We start from the raw sequence: 9,896 nt of genomic DNA, 5'->3' as shown, positions 1-9,896 counted from the left end.
GAGGGCTGAGGAGGCAGGATCTAAGGTGCAGCTCAGTTCATCAAAGCCTACCAGGCCCCCTCAGCCGCCTTTCATGCCTGCCACACAGCTGAAAATGGAATAAAAGTCCAAATCTGCTTCCCCTGACCTGATCTTACTTTGAAGTTGAAAGCTAAGAAAGCTTCCTATGGTACTTAATCTCCTGTGGCACTTACCACTTTCTATCTGGTATTATAGTTATTTTTATGCAATTTATTGTTCCTTTTAGATTGTACGCTCCTGGAGGGCAGAGTACACATACTGATAGTTGTATCTTCTTCCTTCTCCTGGCACCTAACATAGTGCCTTGCACACAGAAACAATAAATGATTGCTGAACAGACAAGTAAATCGATTGTGTTGTTCTATTGCTTTTTCAGTAAGAAGTCTAACTGATACCGTTTAAGTCAGAGAAGAAGCAATGGAGCAACATAATCAAAGCTCACCGTCCTTGTTTTCAAGGCAGTCACATGACGAAATATTCTGAGACATGCTAAGCTAAGAGAGGTTAACTACTATATTTGGTCCACTTGTGACTGGTGAAATTAGCTTTGCTCACAAGTAGTATTTTGTGAGTAGCAGTTGTGGTAAAAAGTATCATGTACTAGGTGTAATTAGTTGTCTCAAAAATCTAAATAAACCTGTTCTAATATATAGAAATAGCAAGATAGAGAAGGTAAGTTTGAAATTCTATGTTTATCATCTAGATCTCTGCCACTTAATTTTATGTATTTTAAATCAAATCCTTAGGGTTATCATTCTGAACTGCAGTAATCATAATCATCAGTCTGGACATGTTAGAGATCGTTGACTGAGCTAACTTTGGTACTGAGCTCAAGTTGCTTTTTAGATTTAAGTTCCTAGGTAAAGGCTGCTTTTATTTTCAATTGCTCGCCTCTGAAGCTTGGCGGGGAAGAGTGAGTAGGTGGGTGGTCAGAATCGGCAAGCTGAGAGCTCAGAGGTTTGACTGTGGCTTCCTCTGTGTATTTGGTTTGCTACATCCGTCATGGAGCAATCTTGGTTCCATCTCTATCAGCTCCCATTAAACATAAGCACCTAGTCAAAATGTCAGTTTAACATATACTTAAATTCCTGTTTTCTAGATTCCATTTCACAGAGTGGATGCAAACTGGGTGAGAGTTGAACGTATCATGTGTTGCTCAATTAAAAGTAAACACATTTGGCTGCCACTATTACATATCACAAAGAAATCTGTGGGGCAAGGCTAATCTTCTACATAAATTTCCCCAACCTGTTTTGAAGCAAACCCCAGAAATCATTACATCTGTAATATTTTAGTACATATCTCTGTAAGGATTCTTAAAACACATACATAACCATTGGCATGTTTTAAGAATGTCATACAGAAACTAGTAATTCGTTATAATTAAATATCCAGTCAGTGCTCAAATTTTCCCCATTGACTCAAAAGTTTTACAGTTGGTTTCTTTGCACCGAGATCCAAATGAGGTGTGTACATTTTATTTGGTTGATGTCTCTTACCCTGTCAGGTTCCTTTCCTCCCCCGCTCTCTCTTTTCCTTGCAATTCGTTGAAGAAACTTGGTCAGTCAGCAAAGTAATCAAGTCATTTGTTGTGTTCTAATATTCTGGATTTTGCTGACTGCATCTCCTGTGATGCTTTTATTTTTAGACAGTCTCACTCTGTCGCCCAGGCTACAGTGCAGTGGTGTCATCATAGCTCACGGCAGCCTCAAACTCCTGGGCTCAAGTAATCCTCTTGCCTCAGCCTCCCAAGTAGCTGAGACTACAGGCGTGTGCCACCAAGCCCGACTAATTTTTCTATTTTTTGTAGAGATGGGGGTCTTGCTCTTGCTCAGGCGGGCGTGATGCTAACTTTTAAACTACGCTTAAAAAAATTGTAGGGCCAGGCGCAGTGGCTCAAGCCTGTAATCCTAGCACTCTGGGAGGCCAAGGCGGGAAATCCCTTAGGCTCAGGAGTTCAAGACCAACCTGTTGCAGTAGCATAAGCATAGCTCACTGCAGCCCTGAACTCCTGGGCTCAAGTGATCCTCCCACCTCAGACTCTCAAGTAGCTAGGACTACAGGTGCATGCCACATACCTAGCTAATTAAAAAAGAATTTTTTTTTTCTTGTAGAGACAGTGTCTTGAACTCCTGGCCTCAAGCAATCCTCCCACCTCAGCCTCCCAAAGTGTTGGGAGTACAGGTGTGAGCCACCACAGCTGGCCCAAACTAATTGTTTAGTATGTTTTTTGTAGACAACAGAAACTTACTGACTGGAAAGGTCTTTTCATGCAAATCCATTAATGGAGCAAAAAAGCCCATTTGAACATACTTACCTGGGAAAGAGTAAGGCAAGTTCATCTAGTCTTTCCCTTTTTATTTTTTATTTTATTTTTTTTGAGACAGAGTCTCATTGTGTTGCCCGGGCTAGAGTGAGTGCCGTGGCGTCAGCCTAGGTCACAGCAACCTCACACTCCTGGGCTCAAGCGATCCTACTGCCTCAGCCTCCCGAGTAGCTGGGACTACAGGCATGCGCCACCATGCCCGGCTAATTTTTTCTATATATTTTTAGTTGTCCAATTAATTTCTTTCTAATTTTAGTAGAGACGGGGTCTCGCTCTTGCTCAGGCTGGTTTTGAACTCCTGAGCTCAAACAATCCACCCGCCTCAGCCTCCCAGAGAGCTAGGATTACAGGCGTGAGCCACCGTGCCTGGCCTAGTCTTTCCCTTTTTAAACTATAACATAAAGATCCAAAAGATACTTTGTTTTCTACCAGTAGTGCATCTGTCTCTATTTAGAGATAAGGGTCTCACTCTGTCACTCAAGCTGGGGGGCAATGGTAATGATAACAGCTCACTGTAGCCTTAAATGCATGGCCTCAAGCTATCCTCCAGCCTCTGCCTCCCAAGTAGCTCAGACTACAGGCTTGTGCCACCAAGCTGGGCTAATGTTTTGTGGAGATGGGGTCTCGCCGTGTTGCCCAGGCTGGTCTCAAGCACTCCTCCTGCCTCGGCTTCCCAAGTGCTGGGATTACAGGTGTGAGACACCTTACCTGGCTTGTCTGTTCTCTTAAAAGGACTTTCAGAAAGTTTTTATCCCTTTTCTGAATGCTCAGGCCACAAACTGGTATTTTCCAGCTATGTAGGATGAGGGAAAATTATTCAATATTTGGAAACTAATATTTGGAATACAACTTCCAATTCAGTGTGTAGCTCTGTTTCTTAACTATATTCAAGACACATGGGGGTGGGGGTGGGGGTGGGGGAGGGAAAGCCACACAAGAGGACTTGGAATGAAGAACCTTTAGCATATTCCTTAGTTTTTACTCTAGATATGGTCTATCACCATAGCCAGCTGTCTTAGGTATTTTTCCTGAGGCTGTGACAGAACACAAAAAAGTCCTAAATTGTATACAAGGGAGTCATATATACAGTCCCATCAACTTTAACATAGTGACCCAAGAAGCCACTAATCCTTACATCAGAAAGAGAAATTAAAGCTTGATTGAAAATTTGCTGTTTGGGCCACCTGTAATCCTAGCACTCTGGGTGGCTGAGGCGGGAAGATCACTTGAGGTCAGGAGTTTGTTCGAGATCAGTCTGAGCAAGAGCAAGACCTGGTCTCTACTAAAAATAGAAAAAATTAGCTGGGCATGGTGGCACCTGCCTGTAGTCCCAGATACTCTGGAGACTGAGGCAGGAGGATTGCCTGAGCCCAGGAGTTTGAGGTTGCTGTGAGCGAGGCTGACCCAACGGTAACTCTAGCTAGGGCAACAGAGGGAGACTCTGTCTCAAAAAAAAAAAAAAAAAAAAAAAAGAAAGAAAATTTGCTATTTGTCCTTTTGTTTCCCACGTTAGCCATAATTATATGCTGATTTAATAATTGTAACTGCATGATTAGGATATTGTTTCATATACAGCAAGCTAACTTCAGCAGGCTAATCAAGTCTGAGGAAAAGGGCCCACTGCCACAAAACCAGCAATAGACACTTCAGATTCTTGGTGGTGAAAGGATGATGGAATCATTTGGTTTGTTCAATCTTCCTTAACAGTTTAAAGTTTTTCTGGAAAAAATTTCAAGTAGAAGTCATTAAATGATGTAGCTAAATACCATTTTTTGTTTTGCTTACATGGAAGAGAATTAGGTTGTGTTTTAAAATACAGTTCTGTACTCCGAGATTTGTTAAGGCTGGGAAAATATCTATGCCTGGTGTTGGGACGTGGCATCAGACTCCAAATGTTGATGAATAATCTGACCAAATTAGCTAAATCTGCCATCAAAGCGTAGCTGTATTTACAGAAAACAAGTAGAAAAACTTCTCCCTTCTCTTGCCTCTTAATCAGAAGCTGCAAGCCATGACTTTGCAAGCAGTGAGCAGTCCACGGCAGCACAACTTCCCACTGCCGTATTAGCGGAGCTGCTGTATTAGTCAGCTGCCAAATACTAATTTTTCATATTTGAACTTCCTTTTATTGTACAGAACTCTACACTTAGTTTTGTACACATTCAGTGCTTTCTCCAAGGTTAACTTTAGAGAACCATTAACACATCCAAGGAAATCTTTAGAAAGCTATGTAATTCTATTCATTATGAAATGGGTTTTAATTTCAAACTGGAAATACACTTTCTCTACTAATCAACATGTCCAATGTCTAACTGCATAAGTAAGTTCAAATCAATAATATTTTTGAACAAAATGGGGCATGCAATTCCTTTGAAATGCAATGCTCCTAAAATTTTTCTAAATTTAACCATGATTGCACAATGGCCCATAAAAAGATAACCCAACAGACTAAGCATTGCTTCTTTAGATAGCACGCACAAGGGTAAATACATGGAAGTCAAATCACAGCCAGGCATGGTAGCTAATGCCTGTAGTTCCAGCTACTCACTCAGGAGGCTGAGGTCAGAGGATCACTTGAGCCCAGGAGACTTCATTCCAGCCTGGGCAATGTAATGAGACTCCATCACTAAAATAAATAAGTAAATAAAAATAAAAATTCAGCAAACCAATTGTTTTAGGTAAAAATAGTACTATTAAAACGCTCAGATTAATGAATATTAAGAGATATAACACACCAAGAAGTAGTTATTCATTCTGTTTATTGGATTGAAAGAAGGAATACAAACGACCGGCTAAGTGCTGCGCACTGACATGGAAAAGGTGTATTAAAAAAAAAAAATCCCAGTAAAGCAAATCAAAGTTAAGTTTCAATTGAACAAAATTTTAAAGACGTTTAATATACTACACATTTATAAAATAAAAGTCAGCAAAGGGTGTTTTGTAAATAATTAGTAGAACAAGTGAAAATAAATATCAGACACCTGAAATTTTTATCCTTTAATGAAATAATAAAGCAAAGAAATTTAAACTACTAAATGTAATCTGAGAGGCAGTTAAAAAAACAAAAAACAAAACCCCCCGAAATTTAAGAACACAATCCTTTGAAACATTTAATCAGTCCATAGCAAATAGTTATTACATACCAAAAGCTCTAAGTGTTAACTAGTTCCACCACAATGCCATGTAAATCTTGACAATTTAGAAATCTTGAGATCAACACTTAAGTTCTTTTCTTGATCTCTACAGCTTGGTTTGTAAGTACATACATGCTTTTGTGGATCTATTCCTCTCGCCACACACATACATTTTCAAGGAGCCAATAACATTTTTTCCATCTGTGCCTAAAAATGTTACAATTCAGTTCGAGCACATTGACCCTGACAATGAAAATGTTTAAAGATGGGGACACAGTATCAATCTTATAAAAATATACCAGTATTAACCAAACCTTAAACTCAGGGCACTTCACATGTGCATGAGACAGATCTTTAGTAAAAATGACAAGAACCTAGAACAGCCGTTTCCAGGACTTTTTATGAATTAAGTACTCTCTCTCCCACACAAACACAACACACACACACACACTTTTATACTATTAGTTTCGTTAAATCCAGGATATCTGGATTAAGTAGACGGGATGGGTTTTATAGTTTTTGTTTTGCAACTATAGGGCAGCTACTATAACAATAGCTTAACACTGAAAAATTTCAATTAAGTTCACCCTGTTTTTAGAAAGTGTCTTAAGTGTAAATGCAAATTCATCTCTTCTTTTAAACTTAGCAGTTTGTTAAATCAGATGTGGTTTCTGAAGTGGAAGTAATGTCTCAGAGAGCAACCCAAAAGGAGAGCTGCTAGAGTCTGAGCAAGAAATTAAACTAAAACTCAATCAAAATATTTATACATTTTAGAGATGGGGCAAAAAGGATATTAAGAAAAATGTCTTCTTTCCTCCCCAATCAAAAGCAGCCATTCTTCTGCTGTGAAAGAAACTGACATGGATGTTTTCCCTTTCAAGAGATGTACGATATATTTACCCACTGTGAGGCAGAGGTGATAGGGGCAGTTCTTGTTTGCAGGAACCAACATCCTAAAAAAGAAAATTTCAAGATGGGGAGGGGTGGGAAAGAAGGATTTTCTATTAATGTCATGGAATGCCACTCTAGAGGCAGAACACTCCTAATAATAAAACTCACCATGTAATGCTACTTGTGTTTTTTCAGACCAAGAAAATATTGACAAAATTGGATTTTTTAAATCTTTTGACTAGCAGGCTTTTTTTTTTTTTTTTGAGACAGAGTCTCACTCTGTTGCCCTGGCTAGAGTGCCGTGGCAGGCTATTTTAATTAAAGTTAGGGAACCCCTTTTTCTTCTCCCACCCAATAAAATGGGCCAATCTGTAGGGACATTTGCAAATAAAATTTCCTCTGTTTGAACTACTTACCTGGTTTAATATAACACATTTATCTGGCCAATAAGAACAACAGAAATGTAGCTGTTATGAATACTAATAAAATACAAAAACCAAAACTGAGGCTTGTCATCCCTCCCAACTAACTCCCACTCTAATTCTTCATCACCACCCACACACCGATCTCAGTAATCCCCAAATCCAACATTTTACCATTAAAACCAATTATTTGGAGGAAAAAGACATTTAATTTCATACTTGCTCTAGCCCTTAATCAATGTATAACAATAACAAAAACATTTTTAAGCACATGGAAATGAGCCTACTAACCTGATTTTTGGAGCCAAAATTCTCCATCTATTTTGATCTATGTGCAAAAAGTATTGGTACTTTTCAAATTATACATTTGTTAGTATCTTGTGGCTGGCTTGCTAGTATTCTCACTCTTAAGCCTACTATACAGTCTATAGCACTATCAGAAGTTTTCAGTTAATACCTATGGATTAGAAAATCCTGCTATCATGTTGTCATACCATAAAATCCTAGCTTTCTTCTCTATATCACCTTTCTAGCACAGTCACTGCGTGGCAAATGTATGAAACAGACGTTTACAGCAAATTGGCACAGCAAAGTACCAGTATATAGAGGAAGCTGCCAGTTAAGACAGATCTGGAAAACAAACTCGCCTAGCTGCTACAGAAACCTTTGCATAGTTGCTACTCCATTCTGATAGGAGTTATGTTCTTGTAAAATGTGCCTCACTTTTACTCCACTTTTTTAAAGTGTTTTTAACTGTACTTCAGAAGCACACTGAAAACTCAGATCTAGGGGTGGCTGGGTGAAGTAGATAGTAGAATCTGAGTGCCAAACTGCCCCTGAATGGGCACAAATCTCAGTGAATGTTACAAATGTACCATAGCACACTGTAACCAAATTTGTAAACAGCTGTGGAGTTTCTATGCCCACATTTTGTTAGTGATGTTACTGTAGAGACTGGGGTGTATTAATGGCTTCAGGGTATACATGAATCACTTAAAATATGAATGGTTTTAACTGTACTGAGGTAAAGAGAAGTTGCCACTTAATTATATACAGTTACCAATGAAGATTTTTATTCAAGCTTAAAGTAAAAAGTAATTTTAGTTAAGAAAAATGAAATACCAGATAAATTGTAACATATAGTTATTTTAACTTAGAAGTATCAAAACAGGAATTCTTTGATTCTCTAAGTGGTGGTCTCTGCAAAAATGGAGCTTAAAGAAATCTTTTACATACCAATTTGATAAAATAATCTGCTGACCACGATCTGTCATTTTCTCTTACTATGGGCTTTTTGGGAGAATGCATGCTGTTTTAAGGCCAAATGTGTTTTTCTTTCTTCTCCCCTTCCCTGACTTTCCCCTTTCTCCCTGCTGCCATCCCCTACCCCCCACCCTACAATGGAAGAATTTGATATTCAAGCCTTTCTCTTCTTTGTGGATCCTGAAGGAGTCTACTCATGGTAATATTATAGACTTGGCTAGGCCTAAAGGGGAACTTAGTACAAGACTTTTCTTCACTAGAACCTTATTTTGGGGGTATTCCCACTCCTCTCCCCAACATAACAGCGGTGATCACCCTATTTATCCTCTACTGAAAAAGGGAGGGAATTTCAAGGGAGACTATGTTGTATTCAGCTGTTATGGGGCTTAAAAGCACAATGTGAACATCAGGCGTTTGGCTTATTTTAAGTGTGAAATTCTCAAAATTAAAAGTGCTTTTCCATGAAGGAAATCTTTCCTTTAACTAAAAGGGGAGGGGAGAGGGAAAGACTACCCACAGCACCAGTTTAGAATGAGGTTCAATATGGCAATATCTGAAAGACTGAGAAGCAATATTCTTTAAATTTATGTATCCTATATGTCAAAATATTAAGGGCAATTAAGGAAATGACTATGAGGTTTCAATCCCAGTTTAAGTATGTTTTTGTAACCTGCTGAATTCTTCCAACAATTTCAATTACACTATAAACTTCCAAAGTGGTTTTATCTGCCAATTTCTACTGTCTTGCTAGATCACACCAAAATGACTTCCCAAGTTGAGAACAACTTAGAATAAGCTTTACTGAAAATGAACTGGCTACTGATCTCTTATGGTATATTTAAAATTCTCTTTTTGAATCTTGAATTTCTTCAAGGTTGGGTACTGATGTTCCTTCAGGAATAAAACAAAAGGGGGAAAACCTTCAAAGTATTACTCTGAATTTCCTGTGTAATGTCATTCCAAGCACTGTTTCTGACCATGTCTCATGTGGTATTCCGGAAGAGCATCAGTTAAACTGCGTATCTAAGTCAGGAAACTGTTTTTAAGCTGGTTTAGATTCCAAATGTATACAAATGAATTCACTTTAATCCTATAAATACTTCTTAATTTATTTTTAAAAAATTGTGCTGTTAACCCTTTTACAGGGCAACAAGCTATGTGAAAAGTACAAAACTTTTTGTCAAATGTAATATTGAGAGTGCTTTTGACATAGTTCACTGGTTTATCATCTGGATCAGTATATACTGCGCAACGGGCAAGGCTAGAATCCATGAACCAAGCTGCAAAGATCTCAAGCTAAATAAGGCGGAAAGATTTGGAGAAACAAAAGAAGGAAATTCTTTCCTATCCAATGTATACTCTTCAGACTAATGCACTCTTCCTATCAAGCCTTCTAAACTGTTAAATAAAGTTTTCCAAACAAGCATTTAAACTTCATTACACAGAAGAGCAACAAGAATGGTATCCTGCCAGACAAAAGGCAGGAGGGAAAAAAATATATATACTGAGTTCAATGGGTAAGCCTGAATGTAGCACAGTTCTTCACAACCGATGGGGGGATAATTCAACATGGTGTCCAAAAACGTTCTAACGACGTGCTTCATCTCAACTGGTTACTATGAAGCAAGGTGTAAATGTTTGGCCCCAATCGGGCTTCAGAAATGGTTCTTTTTTCATGACGAGCATGTCTGTCCAGCTATCAATCATGTTTGTTTGCACCAAATCCCAAGCCATTAAAATACGACTAATTTTAAGTTAAACAGAAGTCGTCTCCTCCAAATTCGCCATCAACTATCCATGCTACTGCATTCCTCTGAATGAAGACAAGATGAAATGTTG

The 9,896-nt window shown here is 38.6% G+C and overlaps 1 protein-coding gene across 3 annotated transcripts in view; it reads right to left on the bottom strand.

Annotated features, from left to right (window-relative positions):
• Window positions 1-6,983: 6,983 nt before the first annotated feature.
• WDR26 (WD repeat domain 26) overlaps window positions 6,984-9,896 on the bottom strand; it is a 42,813-nt gene continuing 39,900 nt past the window's right edge. For all 3 annotated transcript variants that reach the window (XM_012644059.1, XM_012644060.1, XM_012644061.1), the window contains exon 14: window positions 6,984-9,870. In XM_012644059.1, coding sequence (XP_012499513.1) covers window positions 9,845-9,870 — 26 coding nt within the window. In that variant the 3' untranslated portion in view covers window positions 6,984-9,844. The remainder of the gene's footprint in view (window positions 9,871-9,896) is intronic.

Source organism: Propithecus coquereli, unplaced genomic scaffold (assembly GCF_000956105.1).
Source record: "Propithecus coquereli isolate 6110/MARCELLA unplaced genomic scaffold, Pcoq_1.0 Scaffold205, whole genome shotgun sequence".
NCBI classification, from domain to species: domain Eukaryota; kingdom Metazoa; phylum Chordata; class Mammalia; order Primates; family Indriidae; genus Propithecus; species Propithecus coquereli.
This window is presented reverse-complemented; position numbering and strand designations above follow the sequence as displayed.